Source organism: Egretta garzetta, unplaced genomic scaffold (assembly GCF_000687185.1).
Source record: "Egretta garzetta isolate BGI_Z169 unplaced genomic scaffold, ASM68718v1 scaffold374, whole genome shotgun sequence".
Classification (NCBI taxonomy): domain Eukaryota; kingdom Metazoa; phylum Chordata; class Aves; order Pelecaniformes; family Ardeidae; genus Egretta; species Egretta garzetta.
The window spans coordinates 399,078-423,159 of NW_009259419.1; the positions used below are offsets into that span (position 1 = coordinate 399,078).

At 37.4% G+C, this 24,082-nt stretch overlaps 1 protein-coding gene across 2 annotated transcripts in view; it reads left to right on the forward strand.

The window, feature by feature from the left end:
* The window catches only part of EML1 (EMAP like 1), a 131,226-nt gene that overhangs the window by 90,668 nt on the left and 16,476 nt on the right, over window positions 1-24,082 (forward strand). For both annotated transcript variants that reach the window (XM_035892419.1, XM_009636848.2), the window contains 9 exons: window positions 1,359-1,493; window positions 4,714-4,742; window positions 9,323-9,452; window positions 13,575-13,724; window positions 15,734-15,803; window positions 17,353-17,463; window positions 19,832-19,927; window positions 20,460-20,594; window positions 22,104-22,203. In XM_035892419.1, coding sequence (XP_035748312.1) covers window positions 1,359-1,493; window positions 4,714-4,742; window positions 9,323-9,452; window positions 13,575-13,724; window positions 15,734-15,803; window positions 17,353-17,463; window positions 19,832-19,927; window positions 20,460-20,594; window positions 22,104-22,203 — 956 coding nt within the window. The remainder of the gene's footprint in view (window positions 1-1,358; window positions 1,494-4,713; window positions 4,743-9,322; window positions 9,453-13,574; window positions 13,725-15,733; window positions 15,804-17,352; window positions 17,464-19,831; window positions 19,928-20,459; window positions 20,595-22,103; window positions 22,204-24,082) is intronic.

A 24,082-nucleotide genomic window follows, 5' to 3' on the forward strand; every position in this document is an offset into this window, starting at 1 on the left:
TCAAGGATGCTTGAGATGAGCCTTATGGTAAGCAGAGCATCCCTGGGGGTGTACAGAGGTCAAGGAGGAGCTGGCTGGGGCTAGAAAAAGAGACGACTGGGATGAGACTGGGCTTTGAAGGAGCAAGAACAGAAAGAACTGAAGTTTTCACAGAGGGAGAGAGCTTGTGGTTGGGATTTGGGTAGAGGGGTGTGAGCTTGAAAGTGATAATTGGTGTCCATGGCTTTCTGGGTGAGCTGCTGAAGGTGGCCATTTAGTTATGGGGATGTTATGGGTAAAGGGGACATTTCCATTCTGCTCTTTGGAGGGGAGAAAACAGCACAGGGCTGGGGTGGGGGGAATGGGACCCTGACACTGAGTCGTGTCCAGCTGCTGCCGTGGGGGCGATCCCCGCCTCGGTCCAGGTGATGCTGCCTGCACCTCTCTGCCGCACAGGGAGTGCAGCAAAGTGAAAAGCATCGCCCAGCTTGGGGCCTCACCCTTAGCTGCTCCCTCTCCTGCTCAGAAGCACTGCTTTAGGGAGAAGTGCTTTGGACTAATGAATAAGCACAATAATTTGTCGTCTACTAGGTGTAAACCCTGAGTGGGCTTCTCTTAACTTAGTAAGTAATACTGCTTTGTGTTTTGGCTCATGTTTTTCCATCAGAGAGCTGGGTGTCTAAGGGGTGCCGTAGAGTCATACAAGAGCTCCCTGAGAGCTGTCTTGGCAGGAAGGATGGATGAACAGTGAGAGAGTAAGGCAAACTTTGAGCCTTTGAGAAACCCCTTGTCAGAGGATCTGGGGAATCTGATCTATTCATACACATAAGTAGGAAGCATAAGTTTTTGACAAGCTAAGAGGCTAGCTCACCATTAATTGCACTTTGGAGTATGTTAAAACTAGCTTTGAACCACAGAATAATTGATACTGAATGAAGACACAAAGTTAGCTTGCTGGTGCTCAAATTTTGACTTACTTTTGCTATTCTTTGTAGTCTGGCTGGAGGTGTCAGGTAATATGCTTTGTCTTTAAATCTTTCACTTCTTATTAAGAGATTCCAAAAGTCCAGAAGTGTGGAGTGGTAGTCAGAGACTTGCAATGTGACCCAGAAAATAGATATTGCAACTTACTCTAACATAGTGGTTTAGCCCATCTTCTATTTTATGATTCAGGAAAAAGCAGTATGTTTGTCTCTGTTGCACCAGATACTCAGCAAAACTCTTATATAGGCTCTTTAATAAATCAAGTTATGATTAAAACCAAAGTTATCATTATTTTCAGTGTCAGCATTCTACTTGATATGTTTCTTAAAAATATTTGCCGTAGAGATACGTGCTTTTACAAGTGCCACTGTAAAACTTGCTTCTTTTTTTATTAGCACCGTTAAGAGAACCAGTTCAGCTGAGCGTGTGTCCCCAGGCGGTCGGAGGGAAAGCTATGGAGATTCCAAAGGGAGCCGCAACCGCACTGGATCCACCAGCAGTTCATCCAGTGGTAAAAAGAACAGTGAAAGGTAATGTTATTTAAATATCTATCTACTTTCTCTGCCTACTGCCCTAATAATGAAATTAGTTTCTTTAGTGAAATCAGTTTCTCTAGTTCAGCAATCATTAAGAACTTTTTATTTTAAAAAGCTCCAACAGTTGGACAAAAATATATTTAAAAACTTTTCACATAAAACAGGTTTTCAAATTTACATGAAGTTTATTTGCCTTATTTCCAAACCATAAACAATGTGAGAACCTTAAGTTGCCTGGAAAAGTTTGTAATTATTAAACATAGCTTTTCCATTATCATAGTGGTTTCCCTTGTCTTCAAGTTCATGACATGTACTTGTTCAAGTTCTTGGTTGTGGTGCGTTGACCCCAGCTGGCAGCTAAGCACCACACTGCCGCTGGCTCCCTCTCCCCCAGCAGGATGGGGGAAGAGACTAGGAAGAGCAAAAGTGAGAAAACTCGTAGGTCATTAAGGAAAGATATGACTTCTAGCAGCTACGTAGAGGTACTGTGCACTTGAAAAATGGATTCCAAAATAGCTGAGAAATAAAAACGTTACAACATAACTAATGGTTATCTGCAAGATTGTTTTGTTTCTGCTCTAAAGTCGATCATGGTAGCTGAGGTGCATTTTTAATTTTTTCATACTGTTCTAACAGAAACCCAATGGTTATGTCATTCTGCACTTTTTAGGCCAAAAAGGGTTGAGCAACAGCATTGATCACAAATCACTTTGGGCTCAGGGAGGAGGTCCAGCACACGAGTGATGCAATGCTTAGATAATGTGCAGGTATCCCAAGGAACTAACTGGGACTGCATGTCAGATTGCCTTAGCTAGAGCTAGCGATGTTGGCGTCACCATGAGAGCAGTTGTATGGTTAGAGAGTTTTCCCTGATTTCTGTCGCATGCAGCCTGAGCGTGTTCAGCACCACAGCTCTCACCTCCTGGAAGAGTGTCCTTATCCTGTGGTAGAGGCAGGCTGAAGACTGGCCTCACACTTCCCGGGGAAGCTGGGCCACCATGCAAAATATAAAGCAAGAGTCTTGGGACTAGGAGAAGAATCAGCATGGTTCTGTATGCTGGGGGCTAAGGCTGTCCTCCTCACTGTATGTGTGAAAGAGTGAGGAAGAGGGTTTTACTTCACCGTCTACTCACAGCCTTATTATTTGTGTTATTGATCCTTATGGGTCCCTTCCAACTTGAGATACTCTGTTTCTGGTCTGTAGATGAAGCTTAAAGCAGAATGCATGCCAGGAATCTAAAAAGGCAATTGTGAAATTACTGTTTTTCAAAGTATATAGTTACAGGCTGTTACACAAACCCATAATGCTATAGAAGTCTATTTTAAGAAGCTTTAAGCACAAGGAGTAAGGAGATGACCATAATGTCCCATGCTACTATGTGTGTGTGTGTGGGTGTGTGTGTGTGTTGGCTCTGAGCCAGGAGTGAGCCTTCCTAAGGGTTAGGTAAGTAGGAAGTGGCTCAAGTTCACGAAAAAGAAAAAGGGTAGTCAGAGCTCTGAGCTGTGTGTGGTTAGGGTTTGTATAATTAGAAAATACACATGATTTGCTTTATTACTGTCATGAATCAGCCTTTCACATTAGCTTGATTAGCTTGAATAAATCAGCATGGTCTGTTCAGAACTAGACACTCTTGTCTCTAATATGGCAGCATGTCTGTCTAGTGCTCCATCCCATAAAGTTTTGATTTTCTAAAAATATCATAATTCATAAAATAAAATCATAATCTTAGTGTTAACAATGGCAACACATCATGCTATTTATATAGGTGAGAATGGCTGTGTATGCCGGCTTGAAGCATGAATTTGGATGCATGATTAATACCAAGGCTGATATTATGAAAACTGGCTAAATTAATGGGTAGGATCAGTTGAATCCTTTTTTTGTTTTTGTTTTTTTTTTAATCATTAAGTAAACGTATTATTCTTACTATGTGTCAAATCAAGGCAAAAGGAAAAATAAAATTATTTGCTCTAACTTCTATTGTAGACAAAATCTTTCATGCTTAGAAAAAATAGTGTGCAAAAATTCAACCCAGTTTCATTTCTTTTTTTGGTTTCTCTTTACCTGCCCAGTGCAAGTCTAGGAATGGATGTGGCAATGGCATCACAACACTAGGGATGCTTCATGCTTCAGCATTTCTCCATCAAAACGATAGGATCCTTTTGGGATCACCCTAAGAAACATACAACAGTAATCTGATATTTCAAAAATTTTGCTGGATAGAAAGAAAATGGAACTGGGAGGAAAAATAAACTGCATAATATAGCTTTGTGTCCCTTCCGTGCTTCACCAGAAACAACACCCTCAAGCCTAATTATACAGGGGCAAAGGACAAAGAAAACAAATGACTGGCATTTCTCAAGAAAGATTGCTTCTTTCTGGCCAGGGTAGTACTATCCAGAGAGCTCCTCAGCTTTTCTGTCTCTTCCTTCTCTACACACTTCATGTATTTTCCCCTCAAGTTTTGCCAAATATTTTCTCAAGACAAAAAGACAAACCGATTTCAGGTTGTCTTCCAGGCAGCAGTGCAGTGAGAAAGAGAAGACATGCTAATGATGATGGATATGTGCTTTCTGGGTTTTACCAAGTACTGTCATACACCAAGAAACAATTGGGCAGTTCCACATTTTATGTAAACTCTTTGGAAAAGCAGGATTCAAACTTTGGTTTGCTCCTTAAATCCAGAGAGAAAAAGCCATGAAGTAAGTGAGCACCCACACATGCGCTGATACAGTAGCTCCCCTTGCTCCACATATGCTGAGAGATTTTGTAGTTAAGGCTATGTTCCTGGCTTTTTGTTATGGTTGTAAACTGCTTTGGAGTAACAAGTTCTCACTGTCTGGAAACCAAAACTGATGCAGCAACTGATAACCAGTTTCTATGTCTTCCTGTAACTGGCCTAACTCTGCAAGACAAGAGGATCTGGTAGTTGCTAGAGGAAAATCTATAGTTTTGAGAATGTAAGGAGAATTGAATGTAAAACTTTTAACAACGGCTATCAAGGAGCCAAAATGTATGCTGGTTTTAATTGTGTCTTCCTGGGGATTAACCTTGTAAATAATTGAATTGAAAAAGTATTTTTATTTATATGTACACACAGAAAAATATATGTTTTATGTCATATTTTTAATTTTATGTTATATTGATACCTTTAGATCTGCAGACTGTATGTGTATGCTTTTTAAAACAGAAATTTCTTTGTTATTTTCACAGCAAACCCAAGGAACCAATGTTCAGTGCAGGTAGGAACTTTTAAAATTTTTAAGCAGATAACAACTGTGATAACATAATAGGTGGTTTTTTTTTTCTTTTTCTTTTTTTTCTTTTTCTGTGGATGCCTAGGAACTGGTGTTGGGAATCTTAATGACCTAATAGGTTTATTTTACAGTTAGGATTCTTTGTAAGAAGGCAAAGAAGAAAAAGGCCGTGTCTTCTTACCCCAAATATGTCTTCCCTTTCAAAGCAGTGTTAAGGTTTTGTTAATTAAAGCATATGCCAAGTCCCAGCTATGATGCTGTCATGTTAATTTAGTCATAAAAGGGAGCCCTCGACTGCTGTTAAAGAATGCTACGTCTGTCCCAATGCCTTGTAATATTTGTCAAATTACAAATAAAGAAGGTGTTTTGTTAGTACAGTTTTGGAAGTCTATCTTTAATTTGAAAATCACTTTAATTTTTTCCTACTTATGTATTATCCCTTTGAAAAATTTTTGAAAGTGAAATAGTAGGTATAAGTGAAAGCAGAATTTGTCCTTGTCATTAGACAGTTACAAACTTTGGAACAATCTCAGTAAGAATACAAAGTGGAATAGTATACATAGTTATTTTTGTTTGGAAGTAAGGAAGGGAAAAAACCTGTTGATTTGTAAGATGTGTCATATTCTTTTTGTGTATAGTTCTGTAACAGTAATCATCCATTAAGCTGAAAAACTAGAAAATCTTTTGTTTACTGAGCTGATTGATCAGCATCCAACAAAGCTCTTAAGCTGTACATCATGGTTTAGTGTAATTGACTTTGAACTCAATAATATATAAAACTAAGTAAGCGCTGAAGTATTTTGTGGCACTACAATCACAGTTCCTGTCCCTTTCATGAAAACTGTTGGCTTAGAAAAAGAAAATTTCTGATTCGCACAGAATATACTTTTCTTGTGTAACATTTCTCCTTCCCTGGCACCACATAAGCAAAGGTATTTGGAATGACTTTTCTTCTGACACTTTCTGTGTAGATAAAAGATCAGTAATTAAACAGATGTGATGCTATTTTTACCCTTCTCAGTTGGACAAAACTCCTACTGAAATTAATGATTTTTTTTTTCTAAGAAAGTTATACTTGGTATTTTACTTACTTTAAGTGTAGAGTTGCATAATGGAGCTTAAGCTAGTGTTTTAATGATAGAAGAACTAAACAGAGCCCCTAGCTGGAGAAAGAGGGTTTCAACTGTAATTATCCAGCTTATGGCTTGGAGTATGGCTCAGTGTTTTGTCAAGCACCAGGTTAGCCTCCAGCAGAATACGACTGGACAGCCGGTAGAGCAGGTATTTAGTGAGTTTATTGTATTCAAACACATCTTTATCTAGCCCTTCTGTCTCTGTCTCTGTAATCACAAGGGAAGCGCCGTGTGACACACTGCAAAGGTAGGCTTCACTTCCAAAACCTCATAGCTCTCGAAGCAAAATGGTACTGGTGGGATAAAAGCCTAATGTATAAACAGCTATTTTCTAACTTGTGCGGATTTTGCAATATTAAAACTTTCTTAGTTCTTTTGAATGAAACAAAAATACTATACCATCTATTATACTGTCTACTGAATTATAACCCTCAGGTGCACTTCAATAATAATGGGTTATAATTTAGATTCCGGTGGAATTTTTCAGAAGAATTTGAATTAGAAAAAATATGTTGAGAGAGCTATATGGCAACACCTGGATGTTCACTGTGTTTGAAATGGTGTTCTGCACTTTTGCTGAAATTCATTTAGAATTTGCCCCTTTGTTGGCTGTTTTGCTGTTAGCCTGACATGATTATAGAAGCCTTGGTTTTCCCCTTGCTTTTTCTTACTGAGTAGGCTGTAGATTTTTCTGAATGTTGAATAAACAGACCTAGGCCTCCAACTAATTTCTCAGTGCTTTTTGCTCAATGTCATAAGGCAGAGTTACATTTGGTAAACATACTGTATTGTTTTCTTAAGCTTTAGCTAAACGGTAGTGTAAATGTGCACACTTTTGCTGCATGTTTATGTCTGTGATACAATCACAGATTTGCCCTGCTTTCTAGAGATAACTTAATCCTAACAGTTCTTCTACTAATCAGCATCTTTCAGCTTTGCGACGAATCTAAAATTTCACAAAGCAAAGAATATTTGTTCTCAAGGCAAAGTCTTTTAGAGAGTCTCTACCTCTGTGTATTCTTTGTATGATTTTGTACCTGCAATCAGTAGTGGTCTCCTTTGCAGATCCTACTGGCATTCACGTGCCTTCTTGTTTCAGTTCAGTAATTGTTAGTTTTTACAGTTCTTTTCAATATCTATTTCAAATTTACAAAATTGCAGATGTAAAAGATACATTTGTCTAAAAGTTTCACCATTGGTCTGTCTTTGTAGTTTGATGATTGTCTGTCTTCTGTATCTTCACACTTGGAACTCTGCTGTCTTAAAAACTTAGTTATGAAAAATAGGAGGAAAGGGATGTAGATTGGTTATGTAGATAATATGTTTGGATTACTAACAAAAATCAGTGCAGTTGGAATTAATATTACCAAAAGTTAGAAATAAATATCCAGTATCGATTTCTGTGCCTGACCTGGTCATCCTCAGTTCCTTTTTATAGTTGAGAGAGAGAGAAGCATTCTGAAGTCATAATTTGTATACTTGCTGTAATATGCTTGGTATAATGTACTGTACCTGCTTTTGGACATCTGCCTTAATATGTGGTTAATTTGTCCAAAAGTACCTGTTTCTCCTTGTTTACTCTAAAAAGGAATTTTGAGTGACTAGGTCAAATGCTTCCACTGCAGATGGCTAAAACCAAGTTTTATGAGTCCCATAAGTTTCAGGTGAGAAAAACAGTTCACCGAATTAAACTTTCATTCATTCCCAGCCTTTGATAAGCTCAGTCAGGGGTTGTCACTGCTAAAAATCTATTGACTTCCAGCGCATCAGTATCAGTAGTACTGGCATGTGTTTCAAGCTCATTAAATAGATGCTGCATGCACATACAAATGGTGCTGTAATGCTCTGCTATTTAATGCTCTACCCTCTATAGTTTATTTTCCAATACGGGTCTATTGGAGTAGATTTTTAAAAACAGTTACAGTATTCTAAGCATTTTAACAGGCATCTTAAGCTCCAACCATCTGTCACCATTGTTTCACCATTATTATTGCTTCTTTTTGGCATTCTTTTTTCTGTTGTTTTCATTGTATATATGAATTCTGTAAATGAAGGGATTTTAGAGAGCCCTAGCTGTAACTTTACTGTGACAGATCAGGTAGATCTCTTTCCCAAATGAATTAGTCTAAAGGCAAAATACACATACATTTAGGTAATACAGCGTAGCTATGATGTTTATTTGTTCAACTAATAATTTTTATTCATTTAGTCAGGATTTGTAGCGTATGCATATTTCCAATTAAAATAAAGCCTTAGTTTTCAAACTAAAAAAATAATGGTATAGTTGTAATGATACTTAACAATTCATAGCATAATTTTAACTCCTAAATTGTATAATTTTTTTTTCATTTACATGATTTTGTTACTTCTGCCCTTCCATTTCCTCTGTGCCCACGATTATTCTGTCTAGTAACTCTACAGATGTCACTGACTCCAAAACTGCTTGATTCGCATGAGAACAAGGCTGAACCCCTTGATCTGCCGATGGAGCAGCAAGAGCCAGCACGTTCTGAATCTGGACAAACTTCACCAGAAGTTCACAGGACACCCACTTTGGCCTTGCCAGTTCCCAAAAGTCCTAGTCAGACCTTCATGGCATTTCCCAGAACTCCTAGTTTTATAAGCCCCATGAAGTCCCCAAGTCAGTACTTCCAGATCTGTTATTAATCCCTGCTTCTCTCCCCCCAAAATATTTCTTACCAGTTCAACACATTACTTTTAGTATTTTCTTCTAGAAATGTTTACTTCTGTCAGCCAATTCAGTTTTTGTAGCTTCTCTCCTGTATGTCATTTTCCTTTCTTTTAATGTGCTGTCAATGTTGTCATTCCTTTTTCAATGTTTAGTAATTCTTAAAGCACATATCTTTATTGCATGTACATCAGCATGATTCCTTTTACTAATTGTTTGTGTTCCTTATTTTGAATGTATCTCTAACACTGTATCAAGTGTAAAGCATATCTTTACACTGAGATGCAAAGAATGCGACTGAGTGTTGGAAAATACTTTAGATGCTGATGCTCCACTGTAAAAATTGATTAAAAAATAAAATTAATTTCAAGTGGCATTTCTGCGTTAATTGTAGTCTTTGATGTTTCCCCTTCATTTTTAATATTTAAAAAACCGTAATATTATAACATTGTTTTTCACAAAAAAAAGTTTGATTTCAGTCCTTTCAGTTTTGTAGTTCCTCATGACCTAGTTTAGTTCTCATTCTGCTGCTGAAAATACTTAGAGGAAAAGGACTTCTTATGTTTTAAAAAAAATCTGCTTAGTGGTTATTATTTAGGAAAAAAAAAAGAAAAAGTTTGAAATTGCATGTCGTTCTGTAACTGTAATGCACCAAACTGTTATGTGGGAAGGGATGGAGGAGCGCTGGAGTTTTCCACTGATGGCTTTTTTGTGTAACACTAAACATTTCTGACCTTTTCTAGAGGAAGGATACGTAAAAATGTTTCTTCGTGGACGACCTGTTACCATGTACATGCCCAAAGAGCAAGTGGAGTCTTACAATTTGGAAGCAAAAGTAGAACTGCCAGCCAAGAGGCTTAAACTGGAATGGGTGTATCCTTTCTGTGCTAGACGACTACTGGAAATCAATCATTTCTTAAGGATTTGTTTTAAATAATTTTTCAAGCTAAAGTGTAGCAAAATTAAGATCTTTATTAATAGGGTTTGTTTCATTAGTGAAGCGACATTCCATTCAAACAGGTGTTAATGTCTTGAGGCTGCTGTTCTGCACCTTGTGAGATACTGGGTGGCAGCTTAAGAAAGATTTTGCTTAAACGTTGCCTGAAGGTTAGGTCTGAAGCATGCTAATTAGTTTAAGATTAAACTAGGCATATTGTAAGAATGTAGTGAGCTGTGATTATTAATTATAGTATGCATAAAACAAGCTCTTTTTTTTTTTTGCTGATTCTCGGCCGTAATTTGTTGTTTTAAACGGTGTTTTATAGAATGTGCACTGTTGTCCTTCAGAGGATGCAGAGGTATTTGAATAAGCCCTGAACTGAATAGCACTTTGCGACTGATAGGTGCTTAGCAATACAATTCGTAAGATATCATGCATACTGTACTTGCATTTAAGCACTCTAAATACCAAATCACCAGAATTTTCCACTGACTTCTATGAGTGGACATAATTACAGGAATCTAACCTGAAAGAAATCAGTGGTTCCTTACATACAGAAATTTTTGAATTTCACTTAATTATGAGAAAATATATTCTTTATTGAAAAAAGAAATGACATTACATTTTTGTAAAATCTTGGTATATGTAATAAGTGATTCAAGATAAACACAAGATATGAGTCTATTTGTAATATCCACTATCTTTAGAGAAATGAGGTCTTCATAAAGTTTTTCTATTTTAAGACGACGACTTTTTTTTGGTCCCAAACAGTGCAAATAGGAAGTTGCTTTGTCTTTCACAAAAAAGAAGACAGGCTGCAAATAGTCTTTTTCGAAGTTGTATAAATAGAACTGCATGTGGTTTCAGAATGCACACAGAGAGTTTCTAAAAGTCCCATTGTATTCACAAGAGATTAATGACAGATTTAGTAACCATTCTTATTATTCCTATTGCAGCCAGGCCTGTATGTTCTACCCTACTCTGCTGGAACTGCATAGATAATGCATACAGAAATAACTGAAGATAATGCATACAGAAATAACTAAAGATGAGTTAAAAACCAAAAAAATCCACAAAATTAATAATATGGCTGAGATCAGAGTGATAAACACTGCTTGCAGCATTTTACCATCTAATTGTTGTACAGGCTCTTGCCATATATCACAACAGAATTGGATAATGTCCTTTTACACTTGTAAGGTGCCCCTTGCTTAAGGGGCCTAAGGCTGATACAGGAGAAAGTGTTAGGATGCTTGTTGAAACAACAAAAAAACCCAACCGCAAAACAAAAGAGATTGTCAAAAGAGAGTTATGTAGATGGAAGCTGAAGTTCATATTTCAGGCTATTGTAAGAAATTATAATTAGAGTAGGTCATGATTCAGTCTCATTAGTTTCTCACTTAAGCTTACTTAAATGGCGGAATATTTGCCAGATGGAGTATTATTTTTAGTTTGAATATTCACATGTCCTTCCAGGTGTGTGTCTGTATACCCAGCAGAATCCTATATATAAAGGTTGTCTATGAATAGAAAAGGTATGAATTAATCAAATGATCTAACTAACTCTAAATAGTTACTGAGGAGGATGCATATTTTTCCAAAAATACTGTGCTAACCTTTTCAGATTTTTATTTCTTTTGCAGTTAAATCCAATCATGATATCCATACTTAAAAGTTACACCAATGACTTTGTATGTAAAAGACTTCTTCTAAAAAAAAAAAAAAGAGAGAGGAAAAAGATAATGCCCAATTTACAGCCTGTAATGATAAGAAAAGCTGGGGGTATGAGCGTAAAATAATTTAAGGAGAAAGACGAAGACAGCAGAAATCCAACCAATATTGCAGGCATTCATTCCATTTAAGTTGGAGAAGCTGAGCTGTTTGCTTGGAGGGTAACAGCACTGGAGTAGGAGAAAACATCTTAGCAGACAAATCAGCCTGGCTGTGGGATTACAGCCAGAAATGCTCCATAGTGTAAGAATGGGGATAGAGAGATAAGCTGTTGGAGGTGAGATGGACAAATGGAAAGGGCAAAGCAGACCATCATGGGAAACAGAAGGAAGAAAATCTCATGTGTGTAGATTTCAGGGCACCCCTGGACCTAGAGGGGTTTTACAGTCATGTTAGCAGGTATCTGGGTAAACCAAAAAAGGTTCAGACCGCATCAGATATATTCAGACATGAAGAATTAGAAATGCTGAGCGATGAAGTGTGAGGGAGGGCTGGAGCAGAGGTGGTAAAATCCGAGCGAGAAATCAGCGCTGGGTGCATTAGGGCGGGAGTGGTGGTCTGTATGGATCCGTTTGGGACCAGCTCACTTGGCAAGCAGGAGGTTTGAAACAAAAGATGCAGGCCAAATGAAAAGAAAAGGTCAAGATAACATTCCCTGAAGTGCCAACTCACCAAATCCATGTTGAAGCCACTGAATCCGAGTGTGGGAAACTGTGAGGAGAAGGAGAGATCAACCCCAGGAGTTTACATCTGAGAAAAAGGGCTGATAGAAAGAAACTGAGTGTTTGACAACAGCAATCATGCAAAGGGTTGAATGCAGCATTGTTCCCCACAGGAAGAATTGTAAAGAAAGGAGATTTTCCCTAAAGAATGTAATCTTTCCCATTTAATAGCTATTTTTATGCACAGGGATTTGTTCCGTATGAATGTCTGTATGTTTTTACTTCACTTTAAAGTTCAATTCCATACACTAACTGCTAGTTCATTAGAAAGTTGATTATATAGTGTTGAACTAAGGAAATGTTATGTTGGCTTCAGTTAGTAATGGTATCTGGCCTTACAGAGAAAAAGAAATTTAAACAAATAAAGCATTGTCCTGCAGTCTAGAGTAGTAACTCTAACCTTTACAGACATGTTCAAAATTGATAGTAAATGCTTTGTAATTTGAAGATAGTGGTTGTTTACAGGTCCTCAAATTTGAATATGTCTAACTGGAAAGAACTTTGGCTGAAATATTTCAATTTGGGAGTCCAAAAGCTGTATTTTTGAATGCACATTTTGATGGTTGGGTATACACCCTACTTCTGTTGCATTTATTAGACAAAATTAGCAAGCTGTTATTTAAATTCCTATTTTAGAAATAAGGCAACTATCTTTCTTACTTCTTGGATAATGTTAACATGAGTATTTTAGTTCGACTGGGTTATCATTGACCCTAGAGAATAGTGCACAAGTATCTTTTAAATATCATATATTTGGGGGTTCAGTACCTCTTCATATATTTATTGCAGCCAGTTTCTCCATATTGATGGAATTAGAATGCACTTCTGTTTTGCCAAGATTCTGCTAATGCAGCTTCTCTCTGTTCCCATAAAAAAGGAAAGCCAAAATAGTTGTAGTCCCTAATGACTCTTCAGAAGAATAAAACTACATAATTTGGCTGAATTAACATTTGGTCTAAATGAGATTATTTCTGGATTAATTCCAATTATTTCATTGGATTAATTTTAGATTAGTGTTGATATGACTAGCATCAGAATCTGGGCCACTGCCTTTTAAATACTACAAAAATAAATTGGAACGGATGATGTAACCCTTATACAGTTTCATATCTGGCTGGTAATGCCCAGAATAATGAAATTAATCAACCTGCATACAGGATAATGGAGTCAGTCCTAATGTAATGCAGGGAGATGTACTGAATGACTTATTAGCGTTGCCATCAAGTCTATACTTTTATTTTAATTAGTCAACCAGTGTAAATAGTAGATATGCTTGGGGCAAAATTAATTTGCCTTGGTCTGGCATTTAGCAAATTCTAGAGGATACTAGAGGGATTGTATGTCTACAAATTCCTGTTTTCTTTGCCATGTATTTTCTGTAGGACGAATAGGTTTTCAGTAACTCAAAGTCTGCAAAACGCTTTGGCTCACTTTACTGTAGTAAGGGAGGGAGTTCTGAAGGTGGTCAAGTGATAAAGCCGTGCTCAAGCCAAGAGATGCTGACCTCAGGAAACATAGGGGCAGAAAATCCATTTTGTTTTTCCTTATTTTTAACATTCTTCATTGGTAGATAATGTTATTGCAGCTTGACCAACATGCTAGCTATGGATACAGGGGTCGGGACTGTCGCAGTAATCTCTATCTTCTTCCAACGGGCGAAACTGTATATTTCATCGCATCTGTAGTTGTGTTATTCAATGTTGAAGAGCAACTTCAGAGACATTACACTGGTCATAATGATGATGTGAAGTGGTAAGTCACCTAATAACCCTTCTTTTTTCTTCATAAAACAGTATTTGGGAACTAACGTTTTGTTCTTTTAATATAGTTATGAAAATTCAAGTGATTTAACCTCTTAGTCTTGCATAGGTTGGGTCCTTATACTTGACAATGTGTTTGCACAAATAAAGGTCTGACTGTCGTCATGGTAAGAATGTCAGATGTCCGTTATAGCTCTGTCTAGTCAGCACACGAAGCAACTGCTGTCAGGGTGTGATGGCACAGACCTGAGGATATCCAAATATGTCCCTAACAGAGCCTGAGTTTGCTTGTGAAACCTTACTTTGAAGCCTGTGCTGCCCTATGTTGTGCGCTACCTTGATTGGATGTGTCTATATGCAAGTACTGTAATGATGTTCTCCAAGTTACTGCTTGTTTCTCTAAGTTGCTAACAATTTCTCCTCCTATTTACTTGAGAATTTTCCGTAACTAATATACTTTTTATGTTGAGAATACAGAAAAGTAGAAATCTGACTTCATCTATAGATCTACTCATTTTCATTACTCTGTTTTTAGGATGATTTAACATCAACTTCTTCTTTAGGCTCCTTCCCATTCCCCTTTTCAAGTAGGATTGAATTATTCATCTTCACCTGGGTCTGGGTGCCAGATACAGGTTCTTTAGGCTCAATCTAACCAACGAAACAGTTTTAATATCTCATCTACAGTCTTCCTGGTAGTCTTCAGGCATGTCTGCAGCGTATCAGATATCCTGTAAACTGGTCCTGAGCAGCCTGGTTTGCCACCATGCAGGCATGCCAGCTTGGGCTTCAAAGTGCTTTAGCTGTGTTCAAGCTTAGAGGATACTAGGTATCAGGAAATATCAGTATCATTAAATTGAAATCTAAATAAACTTATGGTTTATCTTGACAGTATCTGTCTGCTTGCGGGGTGTAGCTGAAAAAGAGCACCCGGATTATCCGATGAGCCCTAATGTATGAAATGAGTTTGACATCCCTTCTTTAGATTAAGCATTATGAAACACCTGTTGTCCCTGAAGCCAAAAATAGACCTGATAACCAAATCTGGTTGCATTGTGAGCATGTTGCATAAAATTGAATTATTTGTATAATCTAGTTGTTACAAGGAGATTTTTAACTTGGGCCTGTTCAATCTCATTTCTTTCTTTCAAATTTTCTGACTCTCTAGATATTTCAAAGCTTTCAGGTTTATTGGGAAGAGGAGACCTTTCTGCGTTGTAAAGCCAAATGAATTATTGCCACTGCATTTTGCAGGGCCTTGGCATCTAGAACTGCATGGAAAGCAGCTGCAGTGAAAAAAGAATTAAGAGAGGACTTAGGGCAAAAATAAACTGTAGTCTAGGCTTTAATACAAATTTTAGGTTGTTTTTTCTTCGAGACATTAGTTAACATTGATCACAGTTTTTAAAATCTCAGTTTTAATTTTAGAATAAAAATTCCTAATTTCTGTATCCTGTTCTTACTTACTAAAGGGCTTTTATTATCTTTTGAAAAATACTAGGGAGAGGTTGGTATCTCCCTGTGAAAGCCACTGGTCAATACAGTCTGAAGAGAGATGTTTGAGTGGCTACATTTGCGTGCTCTGGAGGGTTGTTGCTAGACAGCATTGACTGTACTGACCAGATCTCTGCGACCTCTGATTAGAGATACCTGACGTTCGGTAACTAGCTCAGATTGTATACTCCTTGTCCACTGCAATCATTTAAGTCTAGGAGAGATGAATCCCAATGTGAGTGAGACTGGGGCTTGTTTGATACGTGCTTTGAGGTATTGCAACTTAAGCAAATTACAGCCTTGTTTGTAAGGGAAGAAGAGGTTTTTTTGCATAAAAGCATGAAAATAGTTTTGTCAGTTCCATTTTTGTATTTTTAAAATGTTTACATGCATGCTATGTGCTTTATATGACTACAATAGGGCTATTTATTACAAGCTCATGTAAAAGTTTGATGAAATAGATAATAAATGGCTTTAAGTTTGGCCTCTCCTTCTTTTCTTTTTCAGCCTGGCTGTCCATCCTGATAGGATCACTATAGCAACAGGTCAAGTTGCAGGGACGTCCAAGGATGGAAAAGTGAGTGATCCCTTTGCTGATATATAGTGGCTTATATTTCATAAGAATATGTCATTAAGAAGATACATGCTAGATTCTTTTCATGTTGCAGATAAGTTGGTTTTACATTTTAGGACTGAATGCAAGCAAAACTTAATTTGTGTGTGCGTATTGCAGTGGAGATTAAATTGTATGCTGTACAACTTCATTTCTGACCACAGCTACCAAAACCAAAGTACAAATAAGAATGGCTTTGGGTTGTTTGCTGAAAAAAATAAATTCTTATGCTTGCCATCATCTAGGGAAGAATATTTTTCTCTCTCTTACTACCTGTATTATCATAAAGCTTAGCTGTAGGCTAGGAATTTATTTGAACAGAGTAAGATGAACATTGCTCCAAAGAGTTAAGACAAGTGAGAAAGAATGAGTGCAAGCAGAGGCAGGAAAAGCATGACAAAAAAGTAACTCAGCAGAGTATGCAGCTGATGCCAGACTATTGCAAAATTTTTGGTAGATGTCAAAGAAGAACTTTAGGATAAAAATGGATTATTAGTATGCTAACTACTTTAAGTAAACGAGGAAAACAAAATCCCAGTTATGCAATACAAGGTTTATGTAAAGATAACTTAGTTGAGTAACATAAACTATTAATTTTTATTGTGTGTTGGAGAAATCTCTGGTATTTTTTTAACTTCATAAATACAATTCCTTACCCCTGCATTTGTGAAATAAAACCAAAAGGTTTGATGTCTGTGCTTGGGGGGCATGAGGTATATGGGTAAGCTTATATAAAAGCCACTTACATAACTGAGATACTGAGGTGGCCTTGATTTATTTATTTTTAAGGGTAATTTCACTACTTATTAGGAAGAAAGACTGATGGCTGTTGCTTTTTTTTTTTTTTCTGATATTGTAATAAAACATATCCACTTTGTTTGAAAGGCCTTTGTTGTTTTCCTGCATGTGTTAAACTCCTAACTATTTTTAAAATAAAACTTAATCAGCAAGTGCTTCCTGGGGTTGCCCTCTAGTGGATTTGAGAAGCGTTTCTGTGTCCACGAAGTTCAGTTCTGATTACAGTTGTACAATTCTTTTCTATGGCCATTTTTATGACACTGAAATTAATTACACTTTAGAAATTCTTAATTTTTTTTTCCTTGCATTTGCTGTTTGATGTTGACCAGAATTATCTTAAGTTGCTACAGCTTAAACTAATGGTCTTGGAACAACCAGTAGGTCTCATGTTGCAAGGTCATCACCAGTTTTCACTTATTGAAGGATGTCTCAGCGCCCACTAACTTCAGTGGACTGTAAAGATCAGTGAGACCTGACGTGCTGTACACCCTGGATAGTCAGTCCCAGATATTGGTTCTAGGCACAGTAATCAGCAAATCATTTGTAGCATATCTGTGCTTACATGGGTGACTCTAGAAACGTTCTGATAATTTCATACCTTAAATTGTATTACAACGTTTTTTGGATCCATTCTCTTTTTTTTTTTTTTTTTTTTAAATCCTGATGGGTTTTTGCCACCACTGTTTCAGCTATTATTTCTATGTCTGTTTTATAGCAATTGCCACCACACGTGCGTGTCTGGGATTCTGTAACTCTGAATACACTGCATGTCATCGGAATGGGGTTTTTTGACCGAGCGGTCACTTGCATTGCTTTTTCTAAATCTGTAAGTAAAGTAAATGAGTAGTCATATGAAGAATGTTTGCTGAACAAGTCTTTGAAGTCTCTCAAACTTAGCTTCTTTGACCAAAACAAACTTCCAAGCTGTCTTTTCTCTTTACTTTCTCTTTAGAGGAGGAAAGCTTGCAGCCCAGTTGTTTCCAACAGTTAATGTTAGCAATATCTCAACAGCCTCAGAGATCTACCTTATGCTTACCATAAAATACAATTAATTTCTTCAAGGACAAGTACTTGCAGAAGTACTTGTGTTCTTGAAGTTTCAGTATCCTTATTACTTCTCTTTAATCATCCCATTGCGTTTCTCCCTACATAAGAAAGTTATTCTCTCCACATCTTTTAATGCCCTATGCTGTGCCTAAGAATGACTGATGAAGGACCTTTACCATAGCCCATACCACTGATTTTGGATTTAAAAAATGGGAGCTCCCATAGGAGAAGCAAAACCTTTTGCTTGAAAGCAGCAAAGGCGTATGGATAAAGGATTGTAAAGAATCCTGTTGCTAGCCTCTTGGCACCATCCTTTGAACTCTAGTCTATCAGGGAGGTAAAAAAAGATGACATTGATAGCATTCAAGTCCCGTATAAAAGCATGAGTCTATAGCTTGACATGCGCAAATCTAGAAACCCTCTGTGTAGAACAGAACTCGTAAGCAGTGTATGTGGCGGTGTCTGGTTGTCTCAGCAGCATTGTTAAAAAGGAGACAACTAAATGGTGTATTCCATAGGCAAAATACACTTCAGTGAAAGTTTCCACAAACACTTGAAATCTATTAATGACAAAGTTTTATAGAAAGTGGAAAAGAGAGGAGGGAATTGGGAGAGCTGGTTAAGAATACAAAGGTGAAAGCTAATGCAGTTCAAGATCAGCATTGAAGGATAAATAAAACTGAATAGCAAGCAAATACTCTGTAAATATCTCCTTGGAGGAAAAAATAGGTACTTAATAATGGAGGATCACTACTGGCAGATGCCAGGAGAAAGCAAGTGTTCAATAGGTTTGCTTTATGCTGGACTTTCACAGTCGTAGCTTGGCCTGTTTTGAGCATCACTTCCCATCCCGTAGCAGTACTGCTTATCTCATTTTAGACAGCCCTCTCTTCAGGCTACTCAGTCCTGTCTCTGTCCCACCTGTCTTGAGTTGTCTTGGCACAGTTATTTTTGTAGCTGTGTCTGAGAGGTGTATTAGGGGCCTGATTCATCAGGAAAACAGCCAAGCAACCTCATATGTAAATAAATGAAGCAGAGTTTGCTAGGGTCTTCTTTCCGTCCCAGAACTGATCTGTTGCCCAAACTGGCTCACTCTATGATAGCCCAAACTTTTGCAGTGGCTCAGCTCAAGGGGCAGGAACAAGCGGCTGTGCTATGGGCGGCAGAGGAAGGAGCGCTTGTGTCAGCACAGCTACCAAAGGAGTTCTTGTGTAACCACAGGCTCCGTCTGTTCCACCAAACTCATCTGCAGTCAAAGCTAACATAGCTGATGCCAGGAGCAACAGGATACAAAAATCATATTTGAATGGTTGGAAAGCAATTCAGCATTACGTGATGGTTTATTCCACTGTAGACACACAGCTAGGAATGAACATCAAAGACTGGAAAAAATGGTCCAAAAACTACCTTCCAGGTAGCTACTGTTTGGAGAAAGATCTGCTGATTGTAGAGCATTGACCATCACTAGTGAGACAGCTCCCCTCAACTCAGGTAGGGTCTTGGTTGGAATTCCTCATCCAGTCTTTGGATTCACACATCGGAAAAAGGTGTACTGACTGGAGGAGGTCTAGTAAATATGATGCATGAAGAAAGCCTAAAGGAATTAGGGTCATTAAAGTTATAAAGACTGACAGAAGACATAACTGTTAAAAAGACTCTTGTCAAGAATAAGTTGTTTTCTAATTTCTTACTACATTCCCTGATTTTGATCCTTTATTCTTCTATGAAGAGTAAAATTGTTCCCCATGTCCATAGCAGATCCAACAAGAGGTAATTGATTTAAACTGCAAAGAAAGAAACTCGGTAGGAAAAGCTTTCTTAATAGTACAGTTTGTAGTTTTCCTTGGGAATTTTCATCACTGAATGTTTAAAGAGGGATACCTACCTCATTCCTGGCAAAATCTGTTTGTCTACAGTTTGCAAGAGTTCGTCTTTTTAGCCCTAGATCCCTTTTTAGCCCTATTTTTCAGTGATCCTATGAATTATTATATTTCATGGAGATCTGTGGGCTAGCTAAAAATATAACAGTTAAAGTGTAAACATTTCACTTTCATCTACACAGAAGTATTAAATTATTTTGAATGTGTATTTATATGTTTCTGATGTTGTTCCGGAGATGCATTAATATTTTCCATGTTTTGCCTCAGAATGGAGGAAGTAGCCTGTGCTCCGTGGATGACTCAAATGACCACGTGCTTTCTGTGTGGGACTGGCAGAAAGAAGAAAAGCTGGCAGATGTCAAGGTATTGCAATAAGATATCTTGTACTACTTGCTTGTATGTAGATTTGGATTTCTTCTCATAAAATGTTTCTGTATTTAACTTCTTGTGCCTTTTTAACACATCCACTTTATAAAAGGCAAAGAACATGAAGAAAGGGAGTATTTTCTCTCACTGTTGAGATTATACTGATTTTTTTTCTTTTTTTAAAAAAATTTTGTTATTGTAGTAATTCTAGAATTGATTAGAAAAGTCTAGGCAGCAATGATAGGAGCACATGCAGAAAAGAAACATCTTAAACTAATCTTTTGTGTAGAAGTTCTCATTATCTGACATAGTTTTGAAGGATAACTTTTGATGCTAACTATAAAAACATAAAATCTCTCGACTTCAAAGTATTCTGCCAAAGTATTCCAGTCTACACTAATAAATTAACAACTCAGAATTTTCTTAAATCAGGAGTTGATCAGTTAATCTAACAAGAGAAACATTTCATATTGCTTTGTTTGCTTTGAATTTTAAATTTTGATACAATGTTTTTCTTTTTTCTTCCAAGTGCTCTAATGAGGCTGTATTTGCTGCAGATTTTCACCCTACTGATACAAATATAATAGTTACTTGTGGAAAATCACACCTTTATTTTTGGACACTAGAAGGGAATTCCCTTATTAAAAAGCAAGGATTATTTGAGGTAAACTTCAGATTTTTTTCCTTAATTTTATGTTTATAATAATGGTACTGTCATACAGAAGTAAGGTTTTATAAGGGTTGAGTAAATCAAAACAATTGATCATTATTATACTTGACATTTTACAGAAATTCAGGTAGCATTCATGGTGTGGCACTGAGCTTTCCCATGGGTTGTCACTGCCATGAAGTTTTGAAATGCAATTAGGGTTCTGTTCCTTGCATTCCTTTTCCTATATTCTTTATGCTGTCCCCCCGTCAAAATGAAATTACCTTAAAGCTCTCTGTTTACATCAGGTTAAAAAAATAGAGAGCGTGTTATATGCTGAGGTTTTTCTAGTTTTTTAGAGAAAAGACTTGAAAAACCCCATAAATGATGTGCATATGAGTATTCCCTGTTCCTCTGTTCTGAACAGATACATACACATATGTAATTCAAATACAGATTGAGCTGGCCACTATTTGATAAATGTATTTTTCATTTCAAGTTCTTGATTTGTTTTTGTTCTTAAATATAGACTAAGCTCTACAGCAGTTGTATGCACAAATGAGGGATGTTTGCAGTGACTGCAGATAACTCCAACAGGGCCTAGTTAGCTGCTTGTGGAGTCGTGGCTTGCAAGTATAGTCAAAACAACTCTTGCAATGTCAATTTATATACTTTGTGTGACAGAAGGAGAAGATGCTGAGAAAACGCATTTGAATTTTGTTATCTTTTATTTTTCATTCATTTTTAAGTTCTAAGGTACTTGGGCAGATTTCTGCCTCTGTTGTTCTTGATAGTTGTTGCAGATGGAAAACTGTGGTGGCCCTAGTCGAGAACATTTTTAGTTTGAGGGAGAAAGAGGCTATATACACTGGTGGTCAACAAACATTGTAAATAATGTCCTTGGAAGCTTCTAGTTAGTAAATTTTTTTGTCCCCTTATATTTCACTGTTTTGTTGCTGTCAGTATTTTAAATTCAGGATCTCAAAACAGCATTTCCATTACGGAACATTTAGGATTCTTTCAGGAGATGATTCTTAATTTTTACATTGCAGCAAACTCTCTAGTAATACTTTTCTCCTAGAAACTTTGGAGTTAAAAATTGCAGTAATAAAGCTTGCTTGCATCTTCAGCCATTTCTAAACACTTAAAGCCTTTGGGATTATGCAGGAGTTGGGGAGTTTATCTCAGAGCATTCCTGGTCTTGTGTTAAAAGTCAGCAGGCCTTCTTACTCCTTTTATCTGCAACTTGTAATTAAAGGGTGCAGGACTGGGCTGCCAACCTCAGCTGATGCATCTTTTGCCCTTGGTGGTCATGATGATGATGATGCCCTTGATTTGTTAGGCAGTTAATCTGCCTAACAGATTAACTGTGTAGAATGTAGGAATGTGTTTAACTCCTGTGTGGATATTTAAGTAATAATAGAGCTGTATGAGACTAAATTCATAACCTAATTACTCAATGTGTACAGTTAAAATTAATGGGTTGTGTGTTGCTGTGAGCGTATATTTTTCGTAACCATGCAGAAACAAGAGAAGCCAAAGTTTGTCCTGTGTGTGACCTTTTCTGAAAATGGTGATACTATTACAGGAGACTCAAGTGGAAACATTTTGGTTTGGGGGAAAGGTAAGACAAGACTGAAGTTAATAGTGAAATTTTAATATAAAATACTCTGAATTTTTACATGAGTGTAGCCTCATTTTAAGAAGAATAAATTTTGTTTATCTTGAGTTCTTTGCCAGGACCAATCCAGCAGATTACGTCCGGATTCTCCTCTACGAGCACCGGACTGCTAGAGCACAAAATTCCATAGAATGTGTTCCCAGTGGTCAAATGTTGAATCATAGCCAGCATGAATGGCTTTTACTGACATAAGGAATGGCAGGAAAAGTTCTTGTCCTTAATCAATATGATAGTAAGAAACACCGTTAATGTAATTAATGATGTCTAGTTTCCTACACTGCCACGCTGTACTGTTTGCAAAGATTATGCCTATTGACATACACTTTTAGAAAGACAACAAATAGCTTTATTTGTTTTCCTAGTAAGTCAAGCTAAAATATATGCAGATCTAATTGAATTCCTCAGCTTTATTTCAAAAGAACAGATGGATAGGACAAACTTCTTAAAAAGCATTTTCTAGAAAGAAAAGACTTTTTTTTTTTTTTTTTTTTTGAAAAAATTTTTTTTTTTTTTTTTTTGGCAGCAGAAGGCAATGCCTGCCGGAGGGCAAACAGCAGCAACCTCCTAAATGTTTACTTAGTGCATGAGATGCCATGCATAGGAATAAGGAGAATCCCCTAAAGGAGGCCTTATTAGTAAAGGAAGAAGGGATATGGATGACAGCTGCTTCTTATTTACCCAGTGCTTTCTCCCAAGATACCTGAAAGATAAAAGGCCTGGGAAACAACATGGTGAATCAGTTACACAGTTGAGCCTTATTGAGCTGGTTTCATAGACTTTTTTTCATCCAAGGACCATCAGCCAATTACCTCCTTGTGCTTTTGACCAAGACACTACTGTTGAGTAAAGGGGTGGATATGGTGTTCATAACTCAGCTCCTCTTTTATTTACCTTTTCTTTTTCCTATGATAGTTTAAAGCAAGACACTTCAGCACTTTTCCTTCCAAACGAAGTTTAGAAATTGCATAGTCCCATCTCCTCCCTGTTCTTGGTTGTTATTTTGGACTGCCATCAGGAAGGGAGATAGTGGTAGCTGCTGGCTTGGCAGGGTCAGTGCCGTGCTCAGGGGCTGGTTTGCCTTCCTGCCGGTAGGCTACTTTCTGCCTTGACTGCAAGCAGCCTCTTTTGCCTGTTCTCCCAGGAAAGAAAGGGAATTCTTTGTGTGCTGCCAGATCTCCTCACCTCTGCCAGTTGTTTTGGAACAGGCAAAAATGTTGTTCTTTGTTTTTCTATCTTAGTGCAACATCCTTTCTGTGTCTTAACTACTTTTGACTCAGAGCTCTACATTCAAGTGAGGGCTGCTTCCACCAGTTCGGAGTTCCCTTACCAAAAACCTCTCTTCACAGAAATCACTTGTATCTGACAAATTTTATCCATAGACATGGGTAGAAGCAAGTGGGATTTATAAAGGAAAAAGCAATTGTTTCTTCCTAACTTGCATCAGCTCCATCTTGTGCTAAAGTTAGCCAAGCTTTGCTGCAAGGCGCACGTTTCAGTAATAGAATCACTAGTATTCGTTTCTTTATATTTCGTAACAGTAATGCTTCATCAAAATTAGAGATATTTAATCTAATGTAGTTGGTTTGAAGGTGTTTTGAGTCTAAGAAGGTGCTTGAAGAAGCCAAGTTCATCAGTGAAGAGGTACTGGCTCTTTCGGGGAGTGATACAGTACCTTCTGGCAGGTGAGCAAAGATCGCTAGCTTAGTCAGGTTTTGGTGCAGGTTTGGCGTCTGGAGGCTGTAGAATATCCTTGGAGCATAACAAGTGACTGGGTAATGGTTTCTTTGTTGATAAGGTGCGTAGTCAAATCTCGCTACTGCAG